The sequence below is a fragment of the Lucilia sericata genome, unplaced genomic scaffold (assembly GCF_015586225.1).
Source record: "Lucilia sericata isolate MDLA Ls3-8-SP2 unplaced genomic scaffold, ASM1558622v1 Contig000749F_arrow, whole genome shotgun sequence".
NCBI lineage: Eukaryota > Metazoa > Arthropoda > Insecta > Diptera > Calliphoridae > Lucilia > Lucilia sericata.
The window spans coordinates 83,420-104,024 of record NW_023994746.1 but is presented as its reverse complement, the minus strand read 5'-3'; the positions used below and the strand labels follow the sequence as shown (position 1 = coordinate 104,024).

General features: G+C 30.4%; 1 protein-coding gene across 3 annotated transcripts in view; it reads right to left on the bottom strand.

Annotated features, from left to right (window-relative positions):
* Positions 1–5,196: 5,196 nt before the first annotated feature.
* The window catches only part of LOC119607786 (extracellular sulfatase SULF-1 homolog), a 95,869-nt gene continuing 80,460 nt past the window's right edge, over positions 5,197–20,605 (bottom strand). The window contains exons 4-15 of one of the 3 annotated variants that reach the window (XM_037961892.1): positions 11,875–12,862; positions 11,640–11,809; positions 11,257–11,583; positions 10,843–11,201; positions 10,500–10,783; positions 10,279–10,427; positions 9,130–10,217; positions 8,835–9,069; positions 8,463–8,773; positions 8,154–8,336; positions 7,982–8,084; positions 5,197–6,726 (exon numbers count right to left, since the gene is read on the bottom strand). In XM_037961892.1, coding sequence (XP_037817820.1) covers positions 6,072–6,726; positions 7,982–8,084; positions 8,154–8,336; positions 8,463–8,773; positions 8,835–9,069; positions 9,130–10,217; positions 10,279–10,427; positions 10,500–10,783; positions 10,843–11,201; positions 11,257–11,583; positions 11,640–11,809; positions 11,875–12,699 — 4,689 coding nt within the window. In that variant the 5' untranslated portion in view covers positions 12,700–12,862 and the 3' untranslated portion in view covers positions 5,197–6,071. The remainder of the gene's footprint in view (positions 6,727–7,981; positions 8,085–8,153; positions 8,337–8,462; positions 8,774–8,834; positions 9,070–9,129; positions 10,218–10,278; positions 10,428–10,499; positions 10,784–10,842; positions 11,202–11,256; positions 11,584–11,639; positions 11,810–11,874; positions 12,863–20,605) is intronic. The other 2 variants (XM_037961893.1, XM_037961894.1) reach the window with 2 other exon arrangements.

The following is a 20,605-nucleotide window of genomic DNA, read 5'->3' as shown; positions in this document are numbered from 1 at the left end:
TAGATAGATAGATAGATAGATAGATAGATAGATAGATAGATAGATAGATAGATAGATAGATAGATAGATAGATAGATAGATAGATAGAAATAGATAGATAGATAGATAGATAGATAGATAGATAGATAGATAGATAGATCGATAGATAGATAGATAGATAGATAGATAGATAGATAGATAGATAGATAGATAGATAGATAGATAGATAGATAGATAGATAGATAGATAGATAGATAGATAGATAGATAGATAGATAGATAGATAGTAGATAAGATAGATAGATAGATAGATAGATAGATAGATAGAAGATAGATAGATAGATAGATAGATAGATAGATAGATAGATAGATAGATAGATAGATAGAGATAGATCGATAGATAGATAGATAAGATGAGATAGATAGATAGATAGATAGATAGATAGATAGATAGATAGATAGATTAGATAGATAGATAGATAGATAGATAGATAGATAGATAGATAGATAGATAGATAGATAGATAGATAGATAGATAGTCGATAGATAGATAGATAGCTAGATAGATAGCTAGATAGATAGATAGATAGATAGATAGATAGATGATAATAGATAGATAGATAGATAGATAGATAGATAGATAGATAGATAGATAGATAGATAGATAGATAGTAGATAGATAGATAGATAGATAGATAGATAGATAGATAGATAGATAGATAGATAGATAGATAGATAGATAGATAGATAGATAGATAGATAGATAGATAGATAGATAGATAGATAGATAGATAGATAGATAGATAGATAGATAGATAGATAGATAGATAGATAGATAGATAGATAGATAGATAGATATAGATAGATAGATAGATAGATAGATAGATAGATAGATAGATAGATAGATAGATAGATAGATAGATAGATAGATAGATAGATAGATAGATAGATAGATAGATAGATAGATAGATAGATAGATAGATAGATAGATAGATAGATAGATAGATAGATAGATAGATAGATAGATAGATAGATAGATAGATAGATAGATAGATAGATAGATAGATAGATAGATAGATAGATAGATAGATAGATAGATAGATAGATAGATAGATAGATAGATAGATAGATAGATAGATAGATAGATAGATAGATAGATAGATAGATAGATAGATAGATAGATAGATAGATAGATAGATAGATAGCTAGATAGATAGATAGATAGATAGATAGATAGATAGATAGATAGATAGATAGATAGATAGATAGATAGATAGATAGATAGATAGATAGATAGATAGATAGATAGATAGATAGATAGATAGATAGATAGATAGATAGATAGATAGATAGATAGATAGATAGATAGATAGATAGATAGATAGATAGATAGATAGATAGATAGATAGATAGATAGATAGATAGATAGATAGATAGATAGATAGATAGATAGATAGATAGATAGATAGATAGATAGATAGATAGATAGATAGATAGATAGATAGATAGATAGATAGATAGATAGATAGATAGATAGATAGATAGATAGATAGATAGATAGATAGATAGATAGATAGATAGATAGATAGATAGATAGATAGATAGATAGATAGATAGATAGATAGATAGATAGATAGATAGATAGATAGATAGATAGATAGATAGATAGATAGATAGATAGATAGATAGATAGATAGATAGATAGATAGATAGATAGATAGATAGATAGATAGATAGATAGATAGATAGATAGATAGATAGATAGATAGATAGATAGATAGATAGATAGATAGATAGATAGATAGATAGATAGATAGATAGATAGATAGATAGATAGATAGATAGATAGATAGATAGATAGATAGATAGATAGATAGATAGATAGATAGATAGATAGATAGATAGATAGATAGATAGATAGATAGATAGATAGATAGATAGATAGATAGATAGATAGATAGATAGATAGATAGATAGATAGATAGATAGATAGATAGATAGATAGATAGATAGATAGATAGATAGATAGATAGATAGATAGATAGATAGATAGATAGATAGATAGATAGATAGATAGATAGATAGATAGATAGATAGATAGATAGATAGATAGATAGATAGATAGATAGATAGATAGATAGATAGATAGATAGATAGATAGATAGATAGATAGATAGATAGATAGATAGATAGATAGATAGATAGATAGATAGATAGATAGATAGTAGATAGATAGATAGATAGATAGATAGATAGATAGATAGATAGATAGATAGATAGATAGATAGATAGATAGATAGATAGATAGATAGATAGATAGATAGATAGATAGAAGATAGATAGATAGATAGATAGATAGATAGATAGATAGATAGATAGATAGATAGATAGATAGATAGATAGATAGATAGATAGATAGATAGATAGATAGATAGATAGATAGATAGATAGATAGATAGATAGATAGATAGATAGATAGAAGATAGATAGATAGATAGATAGATAGATAGATAGATAGATAGATAGATAGATAGATAGATAGATAGATAGATAGATAGATAGATAGATATATAGATAGAGATAGCCTAAGAAGCAAGTGCAACGAGAATATGTACATATTTATATCCCTGCTCTTAATGAATGTCTAACAGTAGCAGAAAGAATTAGACAGTCTTCCCTTCCTCATCGCTATTACAACTTCTGCAGTAATCGAGATCCAGTCTCATAATTAGCTCTTGCAGCTCTCAATGTAGTTTAATTAATTGCCTAATGAATTAATTCCTATGGAATCTTGCTTTTTATTGAATTCAAATTGAATTAACATATTTTGCAACCTTTTCCATTGCTTTTAAATTTTTGAATGCTAAAAGTTGATTGTAATTCTTTTTTGAATTTTATTACCATGTATGTTTTTCTCAAACAAAAACAAAAAGCATCCGGCTTTTAAAAACATGATTTCCTTCCATTCCATTTCTTAAAAAAACCAACATCATTTTAATATTGTTTTTAAATTTTTGCCTTTATTATGTATTTATTATTATTTACTAAAAATTTGTTGCTAAATGTAATTTATTTATTAATAATAATTTAAATGGCATTTAACAATGGTTAAACATTTGTTATTTAAAAAAATTATCGCTGTTTTTTTACATTTATGGGATTTAACTACTTTCAAACACCACGTTTAATATCAATAATATTTTTCAATCAATTAAAACAAATTTAAATTATTTTTTATTTAGTTTTTAGTAAAGTGATGTTTTTAGAGAAATAAACATTTGTAGTTAAATCCCAATAATTAACACAATTATTATAATTAAAGTTTAAAGATTTTAATTTTTTAAAAAATATATTTACAATTATTTACTAATTAAGATTATAAAATAAATTAAATAATTAGAAATATCGAAAGAAACCTATGAGATAAAAATTTCTAGAAAGATAAATTAAGTAAAAGCTTAAATGGCAAGAAAGAAGAAAAAAATTAATGTATAAATTATACATAGCAATAGGTTATTAATAATATTGTTGCATTTGAATTGTAATTTTATAAATAAAATTATTTTCCTAAAATGTTATTAGTCAATTGTTTTAAATTTATTAGATGCAATTAGAAAATACTTAAAATATTTTTGTTTTTCAATGCTTTCAACGAAATGTTTTAAATGAAATGGATATTGTTTTGTTAATGTTTTCAAATTTCTAAACTAAAATGTTGTTTTTATTATAGTTTTTCTATTTTTAAAAAGCATTTCTATAATTAAGTTCATTTTGAATACTTTTATTAGTTAGTTAGTTTTTATAGTAATATTTAACTTAAACAGTCTCCTTTTAAATTATGGGAAATTTCTTTTAAAACTATAGATTTTTATTTGGTTGTGAACTTTATTAATTATAAATATTTGAACTAATTTTAAGATCTTTCAAAAAGTTAGGTTATATTTATGTTTCTAACTTTTGTGTTTGGTTTCTTATCATTTAAAAAAGTTTCAAAATTGTAGTAAAAGTTGCCGGGAAGAGCGAAGAAAAATTTGAGATCGTACTGTTATAATTAAAGATCTCATTGCTGTAGTAATTGTTCTGGAATTAGGCGGGATTATGATTAAACAACAACTTGCTGACTCCGGGAATAACTCGTTAACATTAGCGCTTGAGTGTAATGCCAACTAGACTATAGACTTGACTAAATATTAGACTATAGACTAGACTATAGACTAGACTATAGACTAGACTATAGACTAGACTATAGACTAGACTATAGACTAGACTATAGACTAGACTATAGACTAGACTATAGACTAGACTATAGACTAGACTATAGACTAGACTATAGACTAGGACTATAGACTAGACTATAGACTAGACTATAGACTAGACTATAGACTAGACTATAGACTAGACTATAGACTAGACTATAGACTAGACTATAGACTAGACTATAGACTAGGACTAGACTATAGACTAGACTATAGACTAGACTATAGACTAGACTATAGACTAGACTATAGACTAGACTATAGACTAGGACTATAGACTAGACTATAGACTAGACTATAGACTAGACTATAGACTAGACTATAGACTAGACTATAGACTAGACTATAGACTAGACTATAGACTAGACTATAGACTAGACTATAGACTAGACTATAGACTAGACTATAGACTAGACTATAGACTAGACTATAGACTAGACTATAGACTAGACTATAGACTAGACTATAGACTAGACTATAGACTAGACTATAGACTAGACTATAGACTAGACTATAGACTAGACTATAGACTAGACTATGGACTAGACTATAGACTAGACTATAGCCTAGACTACAGACTAGACTATAGACTAGACTATAGACTAGACTATAGATTAGACTATAGACTAGACTATAGACTAGACTATAGACTAGACTATAGACTAGACTATAGACTAGACTATAGACTAGACTATAGACTAGACTATAGACTAGACTATAGACTAGACTAGACTAGACTATAGACTAGACTATAGACTAGACTATAGACTAGACTATAGACTAGACTATAGATTAGACTATAGACTAGACTATAGACTAGACTAGATTAGACTATAGACTATACTAGACTAGACTAGACTATAGACTAGACTATAGACTAGACTATAGACTAGACTATAGATTAGACTATAGATTAGACTATAGATTAGACTATAGACTAGACTATAGACTAGACTATAGACTACATACAGCAGTGCTACTGATATTGATAAGAATTAGAAAGAAAAAAGATCTCACTTATTTAGTTCAAATATTTCAACTTGATTTTCAAGCCTAAAATTTATGTAAAGAATTAACAATTAAAAAGAAATTTAATTAGAAAACTTATAATTTGTATGCAATAATTTAGGTACATTAGTTTGTTTTTGCTGTTGCTGTTTTTTTGTTTTTGTTTATAAATAGTATTAGAGAATAGACTTAAAATTGTTTTTCGGTTACAATTAATTTTATAGCAAATATCAATACAGATTTTTCATAATAAACTAATTTTCAATTCTTTAATTGTATGTATGTGTATAATATAGTTAGTATTATAGTATAGAGTACGGTTGTTTGTTGTTGCCTAATAGTTTTTCACTGGTTTTAAAGAACAGCGCGTTTATGTTGGTACTAGAGTTTAATTATTTTAATAGTTTAGTTATTTAAATAGAAGCAATTTTATTTGAATAACAATTTAACATTTTGTTAAGGATATGCAGCTGGCTGGATATGTTAAAAGAGCATGATTTTTTAGTATTTTGTAGATTTTGTTTGTTTAATGTAATTAATGTTATAATGTTATGGAATTGAGCAGTTAAAGAAATTACACAATTTCAAATTATTTAGAATTATTTTTTTGTCAAAATAATTCCCATTAATAATAGTCTTCAGAACTAACAGTTGAAAATGTTATTGTGTAAAGAAGTATTTCTTCATTTTTTCTTTTTTTGGAAAGGATAGGAAGTTAGATTAGATTTTTAGCTTACATAACAAATTGTTAACTATAAATAATTTTATTTTACAATAAATTTGCACAAACACAAAAATATATGATAATGAATTTCTACTTAAAACTTTACTACAGATTATGTTCGACTAACAATGTTGGTGGTGGTGAGGAAAATGATGTTGTTATGGTGGTGGCAGAAGAAGATGATGATGAGGAGGACGATGTAGATGATGATGATGACTTTGTTGTTGTTGCTGTCTGTTGTTGTTGTTGTTGTTGTGGTAAGTGCACATATAAATCTGTTGTAGTTTTTGTTACTACCGACGAGGAGGAAGAGGATGTGGATGCTGATGAAGCTGTATTATTGTTATCATTTGCTGTATGATGCTGTTTTCCTATTTCTATAGGATTTTGCTGTTGTTGTAAATCAATTGTATTATTTTTCATTGTTATTGATGGCTGTTGCTGTTCTTTGTTTTCTGATTTATATTGTGGTTGTATATAATGACGTTGTGGTTCTAGCTGCTGCTGCCGCTGTTGTTGTTGCAAATCCTGATGAAAACGATTTCTGCGTAAACTTGTATTACGTTCAGCAATGTGTTGTTGTGTTGTAGTTAAACGATTTTGGTTATGATGCTGATTATAGTTGGGTCGTATATGTTGCCCAAATTCTTGTCTATTGTAATAGGAATGATGTTGATTATTTTGTTGTTGCAGGTGATGTTGTTGTGTATGTTGCTTCCATGGCTTACGACGTACACTATTTGTATTAGATGACCATCTACTAGAAATAATGTAATAGTTTTTATAATTAATTTGTGCATATGCATTTATGTATGAGATCAAAATATTAAAAGCCTAATGGTTTGTTGAAAATTAGTTTAATTTAAGTTTGTTTTTGTTAGATTGTATATTACGTAATAAAGTTTAATTAGAAATAATACGTACATTTTATATAAATAATGAAAAATAATCGAAATAGCAAAATTATTGAAGTTTTACGTCGCATCTAGGTCAGATCTAGTTCAGTTCTAGTTGAGTTTTAGTTCGGTTTTAGTTCAGTTCTAGTTCAGTTCTAGTTCAGTTCTAGTTCAGTTCTAGTTCAGTTCTAGTTCTAGTTCAGTTCTAGTTCAGTTCTAGTTCAGTTCTAGTTCAGTTCTAGTTCAGTTCTAGTTCAGTTCTAGTTGAGTTTTAGTTCGGTTTTAGTTCAGTTCTAGTTCAGTTCTAGTTCAGTTCTAGTTCAGTTCTAGTTCAGTTCTAGTTCAGTTCTAGTTCAGTTCTAGTTCAGTTCTAGTTCAGTTCTAGTTCAGTTCTAGTTAAGTTCTAGTTCAGTTCTAGTTCAGTTCTAGTTCAGTTCTAGTTCAGTTCTAGTTCAGTTCTAGTTCAGTTCTAGTTCAGTTTCTAGTTCAGTTCTAGTTCAGTTCTAGTTCAGTCTAGTTCAGTTCTAGTTCAGTTCTAGTTCAGTTCTAGTTCATTTCTAGTTCATTTAGTTCAGTTCTAGTTCAGTTCTAGTTCAGTTCTAGTTCAGTTCTAGTTCAGTTCTAGTCAGTTCTAGTTCAGTTCTAGTTCAGTTCTAGTTCAGTTCTAGTTCAGTTCTAGTTCAGTTCTAGTTCAGTCTAGTTCAGTTCTAGTTCAGTTCTAGTTTCAGTTCTAGTTCAGTTCTAGTTCAGTTCTAGTTCAGTTCTAGTTCAGTTCTAGTTCAGTTCTAGTTCAGTTCTAGTTCAGTTCTAGTTCAGTTCTAGTTCAGTTCTAGTTCAGTTCTAGTTCAGTTCTAGTTCAGTTCTAGTTCAGTTCTAGTTCAGTTCTAGTTCAGTTCTAGTTCAGTTCTAGTTCAGTTCTAGTTCAGTTCTAGTTCAGTTCTAGTTCAGTTCTAGTTCAGTTCTAGTTCAGTTCTAGTTCAGTTCTAGTTCAGTTCTAGTTCAGTTCTAGTTCAGTTCTAGTTCAGTTCTAGTTCAGTTCTAGTTCTAGTTCAGTTCTAGTTCAGTTCTAGTGCAGTATAGTTCTGATTAGTTCTATTTCAAAATCATTAAAATACTTACTTTGCAACTTTTCGACGCTTCGCTTGCGGACCATCATAACCGTCCATACGATTTGAAACGAAACCAGGATTCACATTCAAGGGTGTATTAACTATGCCGGAAGCTAGATGATAACAAATTAATAAATTAATACAAAATAACATAATAACTAAAAAGGTTTCTAAAAACCTACCATGTTTTCGTTTTGTACCTCTGGGTAAACTATTCACAGTAGTTGAAACATTAACTGGTATTGTAGGTTTCTTTAGGGTACAATTGCGTCCCTTGCAACTCTTAAGTTTAGCTAAAGCATCATGCATATAGGACTTTTCGCCGGAGGTTAAAGATGAAGCACGATTTAAGGTTTCAAAGGGATCTGTAGAAAAGTAAAAAGAACATTATTGTGTGGTATTTAATAAACAATTCAATTCACTTCAATTCTAATAATCTGTAATTATTCAATATCATTTTAGAATTCAATATCTATTTTATTTCAACTCACCTATTTTCAAATTATAAAATGTTATTAAACCTGTGGTAAATTCACAATATAAATAATCATGTGTTGCATTAATAGTTCTCAAACATGAATAGGTATTATTGTTGGCATTCATACAAAAACAGAAGGGACTATCATTCCACAAGGGAGCTGTACGCCAATGGGTATTGTCGTGCGAAAAACAATTCATTTTCTCCGAAAGACATTCCTTTTCCAAGCGTGCCTTCTTAATGCGTTTACGTTCCTTTTTACGTTGACGTTCTTCCTTAAGTTTACGTCTAGCTTCACGTGCAATTTCCTTGGAATCGGGATATCTAATAATAGAGTTATGTATTACAGAGAGATTAATTAATTTATTTTCATTCTAGTACTTACATATCATCCTCCGGTTCACAATAACATTCTGCTGGTCCTGAGTATTGATTATTATTGTTGTTGTTATTAGTTTGGAAGGGATCATTAAGAGGTTGTCTTTGATTGTGATAGGTTTCTTTGATCACTTCCTTTTGACCTTTATTATGATTTATATGTCGATTGGCAGTTTCTGTGGTGCTTTTAAAATCTGTTATGGGATGGGAGTAGCGATTTCTTTCAGTGCTGTATATGGTATCTAAAAAATAAAAAATGTTTCTATATAAAATTTACATTCTTAACTTTATATTTAACTTACCTTTATTGATACCCTCATAGTCCATGTTATAAGTCGAGGTGCTAAATCTATTGAAATTTCCTTTTTCGAAATTGTTATTATTTGTCGAACTTTCTTCTGGGAATTGAGAAGTTGTACTGCTGGTTATTGTACTTGTAGGCATATTTGGCACATTATGACGTGGTTTTCCTCTGGGGTGTGTTCCCATTAAATCGTGTATATTTATATTTTTCGAAACCTGAGGATATTTTTCATATTCTGTATTTTCCGATATTTTTCTACGACTACCTGGTCCATTATTAATTCCACCATAGGTATGATGTCTGCCATGATGTTGTGGCTGATGATGGTGATGATTGCTATAAGGTCTACGACGTCTAGCCCCTTTAGGACCATGATATTCTGTTGATATTACCGATAAATCGGAATTAGCATTATCATCCCGAGATTGTGTTATAAATTCATTATTCCAATATCTGCCCTGTTGTTGTTGCTGTTTACTTTCCCTCAATTGTTTCTTGATATCCTTTAAATGGGTTATCTTATCCTTTAACACCTTAATTAACATATCAATTTGAGATCTTGATTTACGCCATGTTTTCTCATCATCATATATAACATCGGAACAATTAACTTTACCAGTTTCAGATTCAATATAACAGCGTGTACCGACACGGCCACCTACCTTGGGAAATTTACTACCCCTAACAAAACCGGAGGAGGTAAGTTTCGTAGATACTTTCGAGGTATTATTATTAGACCAATCATGTTCTACAAACTTTAATTCCAAAGTCTCTAAAGTATCTTGTATCTCTTGTATAACTTTGGAAATGGCATCATTTGAAGAGGAATTCTTTTTACTTTCATCACTATCATTAAGAGCCTCCGGATTTTCAAATAAATTTGCCGTTAGCTCACGTTTAAGCCGTAAATGTTCGGCTTTCTTTTCATGCTCAGCTAATAGATGTTTTTCTAGATCATTTAAATTGCCATGTAAATCTAAAAGTTCTTCCATTTCATAGGGTAATTCGGTGTGATATAATTCTTCTATATCAAAATTTTCCGTGTCTCGCTTGTGTCGCCGGGAAGTTTTTCCAAAACTTTGGGTGCTGTGAAATCATTTTAAATTCAATTTTTGTATATAATTATCCTTATTCCCTTTACACTTACCGTTTCCTAACTCTTCTTTGTTCACCATAATAGTTTTCGGGCTTAATTTTGGTATACACCACGCCATCTGGTGTAAAACAGGCGCATTTACGTTTATTCGGATTCTTCGGGTATTTGGAAATTTCCGCTAAATGATGCTGTAATTGTAACTGCATTAAAATTGTTTATTTATTAAATAACTACTCTCCTACTAAGCCACCCCTACTCCAACCTATACTTACATGGAATTTACATTTGTGCTTGCGCCATCTGCCATTCTCATTGATACATTTCCATTTCTGACCCGGTCTACAGTTTTCCAAAAGTTTTGGATCTGAACATTCTGAATTTAAACGCATCATTTTAGTTATATAGGGAGCCAAAGGTAGATTATTGTCAAATTGATCTTGTTGTTCATTATCTTCATCGACATCCTCATCTTCCTCGTCTTCCAGATTGCCATTGGAAGTATCGACTTCTTCATCATTATCAAAATCAAAATCATCTTCAGTATCAGTGTCTACTTCTGAAAATTTATATTATAAGTACTCGTCCTATTTATGTTATTCTGTCAGTTTTAAATACCTCTCTCACTCTCAGCAAATTGTTCTTCTTCCCTCGATTCCAAATCGATGACATCTATGTGTGTTTGTGCAGTGGATGAAATGTTTCCTACAAGATCTTCTAATAGAGTGCTATTAGCCAATTTCATATTTGTTCTCTCGATCTGTAAACGGGCCCTAGCTTCTGCTATCTGTTCTGGGGTCTCCCGACGTCCTGAACTTTCGATTAGAAATGTATCTGGCCATTGTTCCTTGATATTTCTATGTTTATTTAGCAGCAAAGGTAAAATACTGCGACCATCCATATGAGCTGGTGTAGGCACTCCACCCATATCTAAAAATGTGGGAGCCAAGTCCACATTTAAAACAATTTCATCCACCCTATAATAATTCAGATTTTATAAGAAGTTAAAAATTTCTTCAATTAAAAACTTACACTTTTGAGGGCTGTATACCAGGGCCGCGCACCAAGAATGGCACTCTGACATCAAATTCAAATGGAAAACTTTTACCCTTAATCAAACCAAATTGACCCAAATGATAACCATGATCGGAGGTGTATATTATATAGGTATTATCTAATTCTCCTAATGCCTTCAATTCATTATAAACTCTTTCCACAGCCGTGTCCACGGATTGTAAAGTCTGTAAACGTTTGGTCATTAATATGTTTGTAAAACGTTTATGTACCGGTTCCATGGGTTGGGTTACTCTCAAAATCCATTGTTTATCGGGATTCGGAGCCAGATCATATGAAGGGGTACTAATATTAAAAAGAATTAAGTTAATTGTTCCCTAATAATCTTTATCAAAACTTACTGGTGTGTAGTTACATTAAAAAATAAATGACTATATTGGGGCGCTGAATCTTCGGGTCCATGTGGTGCCGGAAAACTCATTGTTAACATCACAGGTTTTCTTTGGTTTTGTTGTTTTGATGATCTTAAAAATGCTATCGAATCATTAGCTATTAAATCGGGATAGTAATCCTAAAAGAAATAATACATTTTACTCCAATAACTAGAAATAAAATTCTCTCCTTTCCGCCCTTTACCTTGGCATAATCAAATCCATGTTTGATCTTTTGTCCATTCATATTTATACTATAATTATAATATTTTGAATTCATTATAAGACCTCCCCATTCCCGCCAACCTGGTGGTATATAGGAACCATTATACTTATTCAAATATTTGCCAAAATAACCCGTCCGATAGCCGGCATTTGACAAATATGTAGCAAAGGATCGTGTCTCATGTGTGGCCTGCCACTGAGGACTCGAACAATTATCGTTATTGGTGAAGACCATATGATTATGCACATACATGCCGGTCAATATGGAAGAACGAGCCGGACAGCACATGGGTGTTGTGGTATAGGCATGTTTGAACTCCGCACCGCCATCTCTTAAAATACGCAAAGTTCGGGGCATAAAATTCAAAGAACCCAGTTCCACATCCTGATCATCGGTCAGTATTAAAATAATATTAGGTTTACGACTACTGTAAGTATTGGCCGTATCCTTAGAATCTCTTGAGTAACGTCTATATGTATTATGAGCTGCACTGGAACCGGCATTACGTTGCCTCTGTTGTTGCTGCCTGTGGTGATGATTGCTGCCACTTTGGGCATGATGTAACTGATGATGCTGTTGGCTATTATGATGTGCCGTTCTATGTTGACTATAATGTGTCTGTGGCTGTTGTTCTATAGGTCTATAACTATCTCTTTTCTCTCTCCCTTGTTGTTCAGCTTCATCATCACTAACATATGTGGGTATATTTTCTTTGGCAGCTGCTGTCTTAAGCAATAAATTTAGCACAAATATTGTCATAATGCTGGCAATTATTGCTAATTTATTTAAATTTTGTGGCTGCATTTTGTTTAGTTTTTTATTTATCACAGTTATTTTAATAAATTTTGTTTATTTTTTTATCTTAATGATTTGTAGAGCGCAATGTTTTACGCTTCTTTTTATGTAGATTTTCAGAATATTACGTCATTTTGCTTTGAATTGAGGGGAACTTGAAGTATTTTTATATCTGTAAAGAAACAATTAAAAATTATTATTAAGTTTTAGTTTATTTATACATTTTTAATTATTATAGTCTATAGTATTATCTACAGTCCAGATTAAAATAAGTTCTATAGCCCAGTCTATTCTATAGTCTGTACTATAGCCTGAACTTGATATATTCTATCAGATTATTGTTTGTTCTATTGTATATTCTACAGTCAAGACTATAGTCTATTATGTGGTCCAGAATGAAGTCTGTTCTATATAGTCAAGATTATAGTCTATTCCATGCCCAGTCACGATTGTAGTCTATTTTATAGCCCAGACCAGGCAGGGAAAATTCAGTACTTTAGTACTTTTTTCATTACATTTTCGAAAAATAGTGCGATTCTTTTTGTAACTTATAAACTTTTGATGGATAGTCCACATAGAAGTTAATAGACCAGTCTGTTCTCTAATCTATAGTCTAGTTTATAAGTCTACAGTCTAGTCTGTAGTCTAGTCTATAGTCTAGTATATAGTCTAGTCTATAGTCTAGTCTATAGTCTAGTCTATAGTCTAGTCTATAGTCTAGTCTATAGTCTAGTCTATAGTCTAGTCTATAGTCTAGTCTATAGTCTAGTCTATAGTCTAGTCTATAGTCTAGTCTATAGTCTAGTCTATAGTCTAGTCTATAGTCTAGTCTATAGTCTAGTCTATAGTCTAGTCTATAGTCTAGTCTATAGTCTAGTCTATAGTCTAGGCTATAGTCTAGTCTATAGTCTAGTCTATAGTCTAGGCTATAGTCTAGTCTAGTCTAGTCTAGTCTATAGTCTAGTCTATAGTCTAGTCTATAGTCTAGTCTATAGTCTAGTCTATAGTCTAGTCTATAGTCTAGTCTATAGTCTAGTCTATAGTCTAGTCTATAGTCTAGTCTATAGTCTAGTCTATAGTCTAGTCTATAGTCTAGTCTATAGTCTAGTCTATAGTCTAGTCTATAGTCTAGTCTATAGTCTAGTCTATAGTCTAGTCTATAGTCTAGTCTATAGTCTAGTCTATAGTCTAGTCTATAGTCTAGTCTATAGTCTAGTCTATAGTCTAGTCTATAGTCTAGTCTATAGTCTAGTCTATAGTCTAGCCTATAGTCTAGTCTATAGTCTAGTCTATAGTCTAGCCTATAGTCTAGTCTATAGTCTAGTCTATAGTTTAGTCTATAGCCTAGTCTATAGTATAGTCTATAGTTTAGTCTATAATCTAGTCTATAGTCTAGTCTATAGTCTAGTATATAGTCTAGTCTATAGTCTAGTCTATAGTCTAGTCTATAGTCTAGTCTATAGTCTAGTCTATAGTCTAGTCTATAGTCTAGTCTATAGTCTAGTCTATAGTCTAGTCTATAGTCTAGTCTATAGTCTAGTCTATAGTCTAGTCTATAGTCTAGTCTATAGTCTAGTCTATAGTCTAGTCTATAGTCTAGTCTATAGTCTAGTCTATAGTCTAGTCTATAGTCTAGTCTATAGTCTAGTCTATAGTCTAGTCTATAGTCTAGTCTATAGTCTAGTCTATAGTCTAGTCTATAGTCTAGTCTATAGTCTAGTCTATAGTCTAGTCTATAGTCTAGTCTATAGTCTAGTCTATAGTCTAGTCTATAGTCTAGTCTATAGTCTAGTCTATAGTCTAGTCTATAGTCTAGTCTATAGTCTAGTCTATAGTCTAGTCTATAGTCTAGTCTATAGTCTAGTCTATAGTCTAGTCTATAGTCTAGTCTATAGTCTAGTCTATAGTCTAGTCTATAGTCTAGTCTATAGTCTAGTCTATAGTCTAGTCTATAGTCTAGTCTATAGTCTAGTCTATAGTCTAGTCTAGTCTAGTCTATAGTCTAGTCTATAGTCTAGTCTATAGTCTTGTCTAGTCTAGTCTAGTCTAGTCTATAGAATAGTCTATAGTCTAGTCTATAGTCTTGTCTAAGTCAATTTAGTTTAGTACTTTTAAACCAAAAATGTAACATTTTGGTATAAGTTAGTACTATACTATATAGTCCAGACTATATCCTATTCTATAGTCCAGACTATAGGCCAAATTGTAGCCTGGACTCAAGTTTGTTACATAATTATATTCATATCTTATCAATTTCTATATATTCTTCAGCATAAGAAATCAAGGCACAAATTATTTTATTGTATTGAAAATTTTCAATTTATGTATCAATTTATCGACAAAGAATCTAATTTACCAATGACATTTACTGTGACATTAAGTATCATCTTAAATTTATTTCAATTGAATAGGTTATTTAAGAAAATCATTTACCAAATTATATAGCACATAAAAAAAAAGAAAATGAAAATAATGCCAATGTCAATATTTTGTAACAGTAACAAATAGAAATCTAATGATAGACACTATTCCACAAACTCAATGAGTCAAAATTATGATGAAAAAGGAGAACTATTTAAATGTAAGCTCTGTGTGACCTCTTTCATATAAAATAGTTGTTAGTTGTAACAAGTGTAGTGAGTGTGTTTGTATTATCCTTAAAAGCTGTGATATTTTGTTGTTGTCACTTTGAATTTGTGAAATTTGAAAAAAAATACTCTCTATGTGCTTTTATTATTGTGATGCTTTTTATCCTAAAAATTGTATGTGTTATAAGTAACACGATTTTTGGTGTGTATATGTGACAACTTTTATTTTGATTTTATGTGACATACAATTCATTTTTTTGTAAAAAAAGGACTTTTGGTTCCATGTGTTAGTTTTTTCTTTTTTCTCTCTCTCTCACAATTTTTATAAAAATTTTTCTATGTTAATATTTAGCAAGATATTGCTACAAAAAAAACCATAGAAGAATGTCTGTGTATATCAGTGTCTACAGAATTCAACGGATTTCCGTTGTATATCCTTTGAACATGCATGCTTTTGGTTCGGTTCTCTTTTTGCTCCATTATTTTTTTTTTGTCTTTTATTTTAGTGTTGGTACTTTACATGAATTTGAATATGTTTTTTTTTTTGGTATTTTACTTTGTACTAGAACAACACCAAATTATTCCAAGGTTCATGGTTGAAAAATATTTTACAGATTTTTTCCATTTTTTCGTGTCAATAGTCTTTTTTATATTTTATATTTAAATCGTTATTATAGGAAAAAAGTATGACTATTGTGGTCTAAATGATATCCTAAATTTCAGCACACCCTTTATATTAATTCTATGTATGTATATATCAACGACCTTGTACACTTGATTTATAATAATTCTATTCATTATGCAAAAAATGTTTCCTTCTTTTTTGCTTTTCTGTAAAACAAAATACAAATTTAATTTGGATAAAAAAGCAATTTTAAATGCATGTAAGTGTAGTCATTTGACATAATCGATTACACTTCAAAAAACATTTTAAAGACAAGTAAATTGTAAATTTAACTTTAATACTAATCAGATTAAAATGTTTGTAATGGATATTAAGAGTAAATTCATTGAAGCGTATTTCAATTTTGCATGATTCATTATCAATAAATATTTATATGAAAATATTTAAATACTACTTATATAGAAAATATGACATTTTATGTAATATTTGTAAATTTTTTTAAAAATATAATAATGTGTTAATAAATAATTTATATTGTAATTTATTTTACAACAGAATTTATTTCATGAAATAATCATTTGTTTAAAAGTCACGCCCAAAAAATAATTAAGAGTGTTTAAGCATTATTAGAGCAAGTGATTTCGGAAAATTTTATGACAATAATCAGACAGAATCTAGACTAATCTATATTCCAGAACGTATTAAGGCTAGACTATAGACTAGACTATAGACTAGACTATAGACTAGACTATAGACTAGACTATAGACTAGACTATAGACTAGACTATAGACTAGACTATAGACTAGACTATAGACTAGACTATAGACTAGACTATAGACTAGACTATAGACTAGACTATAGACTAGACTATAGACTAGACTATAGACTAGACTATAGACTAAGACTTAGGTTTGACTAGGCTATAGACTGGACTATAGTTCCGATTTTGAGCTAGACTATAGTATATACCATACACCTGCATAATAAATTGAACATTTAATTACGAAATAAATACGTACATTTGTAAATACCACTGCATTCAAAAGTTCCTCATTATTTTAATTTAACATTACGAAAACCTTCACCATCAGCTTGGTTGCATAGAACATTTAAACTAAAAGCTTGAACAAATCCGTTGGTAAAATCTCTACAACTCATATTCGTATTAAACAAATTTCCACATTAATAAACATTCATATTTGCATAATTTATAAATAAACACATGTTAAACAAATTGTTTATGTGTTTTCGTTTTTTTTTTTTTTTTTTTGCATTTATTTTCCTTACTAGTTATTTGCAAAAGTTTTACATAATTTTTCAACAACGAAAAGGTCATCTTGCAGCTGTTTTTAAAATTATTTTAAATGCTGAATTTACGAACCGAACAAAAAACATAATTTAACAAATTTTGGTTAAAAGTTACTTGTATCAATAAATAATAATCAAGGCGATTATTTACTACTGGCAATTTTTTTCCTTCTTTAACAAATATAGTAGTTGTTATAATGTAAATGTGTGACCTGACCATTAATAATGTAAGTTTAAATTGAAAATTTTACCAAAATGCTGAAGTTTATTAGGGCGAGATTTAATGTAGTGTAGGAAACGGTAGATTGCAAAAGAATGTTGAGGTTTTTAAGGTATGTCACTCTATGGAATTTTGTTTCAACTCAGACAAACTATAGTCCAGATTATATACCAGATTCGAAACTACACTTTAGTCCAGACTATGGTACAAACTAGAAGCAAGATATAGACTAGACCATATTCCAGACTATAATCCAGACTATGTATAGACTAGACGATATAGTCTGGACTATAGTCTAGTCTATACTCTGGGCTGTAATCTAGTCTATATTGTGGACTATAATCTAGTCTATTGTCTAGCCTATAATCAGAATTAAAGTCTAGTCTATACTCTGGACTATAGTTTAGTCTATAGTCTAGACTATAGTCTAGTCTATAGTCTGGACTATAGTCTAGTCTATAGTCTGGACTATAGTCTAGTCTATAGTCTGGACTATAGTCTAGTCTATAGTCTGGACTATAGTCTAGTCTATAGTCTGGACTATAGTCTATAGTCTGGACTATAGTCTATAGTCTGGACTATAGTCTAGTCTATAGTCTGGACTATAGTCTAGTCTATAGTCTGGACTATAGTCTAGTCTATAGTCTGGACTATAGTCTAGTCTATAGTCTGGACTATAGTCTAGTCTATAGTCTGGACTATAGTCTAGTCTATAGTCTGGATTATAGTCTAGTCTATAGTCTGGACTATAGTCTAGTCTATAGTCTGGACTATAGTCTAGTCTATAGTCTGGTCTATAGTCTGGTCTATAGTCTGGTCTATAGTCTGGTCTATAGTCTGGTCTATAGTCTGGACTATAGTCTAGTCTATAGTCTGGTCTATAGTCTGTACTATTGTCTAGTCTATACTCTGGACTATAGTCTAGTCTATGGTCTGGACTATAGTATAGTCTATAGTCTGGATTATAGTCTAGTCTATAGTCTGGATTATAGTCTAGTCTATAGTCTGGACTATAGTCTAGTCTATAGTCTGGACTATAGTCTAGTCTATAGTCTGGTCTATAGTCTGTACTATTATCTAGTATATAGTCTGGTTTATAGTCTGGACTATAGTCTAGACTATAATCCGTAGGATAGACTAGACTATATTCCAGACTATAGACTGTACTATAGTCCAGAGTATAGACTAGACTATAATCCCAACTATATATAGACTATAGTCTAGTCTATAGTCTGGTCTATAGTCTGTACTATTATCTAGTATATAGTCTGGTTTATAGTCTGGACTATAGTCTAGACTATAATCCGTAGGATAGACTAGACTATATTCCAGACTATAGACTGTACTATAGTCCAGAGTATAGACTAGACTATAATCCCAACTATATACTAGACTATAGTCCAAAGAATTGTCCAAACTATATTATAGATCTATTAGATTATAGTGCAGACTATAGTTCATACTGTAGACTATTTTGATTGTAATTTGAATAGGAGTAAATTCCTTTGAATCCTTACTTTGATTAATAGAACATTTGTTATACTATCACTTCTTAAGTGATGTGCCACCCTAATATAAGTATGTGCATTACCACACTTTGATACTGCAATTGCTTACAAATATATCTATCTGAACATTTTCCCATACACTTTCATAGATAGGTATGTGAGTATAAGTAGTTGTATAAATGAACATAGAAATTGATATATTTATGGATCAGGGCTGTGATTTGCAATAACTAGAAATATTGAAAAGGTTCCAAAAAATCATATGTGTAAGACCTAAAATAGACCGCCAAAGCACTACGATTTAAAGGATCTTTTATGTCTCATAATATTTTACTAACAGGCTATATGTTAAAACATGTTTTTTTCGGGAAACGTTTAAATTGGACTGTTTAGAACAGTTACAAATTGGCGCCATTATGAAATCTTCAATAATATTTGAAATCCCACATGTTTTGCCTGCAAACCCCAACCCTGCATTTGATGTATGAGTTTTATATGATAAAGGTGTTGTCGTCTACTATATGTTACACATTTAAACTATGAACTTTTCAGAGTGAAAATTTTAAGCTCAAATGTCACATATTTGCAATGACATCAAGTCAAATAATAAGTTATTGTAACTACATACATACACACATACATACAAGTTACATGAATAATATTTTGACATTTTAATCTAAAGAGTAAATACATTGATCTTAGTTAAATGATTTTTAGCAAAAAAAAAAAAAAAAATGGGAATTGGTTTACAAAGATAAAATTTGTTGTGCAAGTGTTATGGTTTTAAACTTAGAAATTTGATTTATGTAAAGGATATGATAGATTGGATTAAAGTGTTAGAGTAACAAATCATGTTTAATTATCTACATATGTATAAGTATATAAATTATATGACCGCCAGCAGTTCGATAACTAGTCAATGCATCTGAAAAAGACAGTAATTTCCACTAAAGTCTAAGCATCTGGTTGGCTCTAATAACAGCTGAATATAATCATCACTTTAGTGTCCCACTTGTAAGCGAGAGAGTGGAAATATGCTTTTTGTCTGTCTCTTCGTAATCTATGGGGTGACAATTAACTTCCTCGAAGATCAAGACATGTTAAAATAACTAGTCACTTGTCCAGTCAGTGGTTAGGGGTAACCCTAAGCGGTAGGTTAAATAGGTAGTTCGAGACTTAAATAGGTAGTTCGAGACTGCCCGACCGAACTACTGATACGTTACTGAGAGATTCACTTCGCATAGACTAAACGGTTAGTGCCAAAAAGTAGAAATTTGGGCAGATCATTAGTCTCTCTCAACAATTCAGTCTTTAGTACAGACTATATAGACTAGGCTATAGTCTAGAATATAGATTAGATCATAGTCCAGACTTTAGACCAGATCATAGTCTAAATTATAGACTAGACCAGACTATAGACTAGGCTATAGTCCAGACTATAGACTAGATCATAGTCTAGATTATAGACTGGACCATAGTCCACACTATAGACTGGACCCTATACCAGACTATTGATTGGACCATAGTCCAGACTATAGACTAGACCATAGTCCAGATTATAGACTAGATCATAGTCTAGACAATAGACTAGACCATAGTCTAGACAATAGACTAGACCATAGCCCAGACTATAGACTAGGCCATAGTCCAGACTATAGACTATAG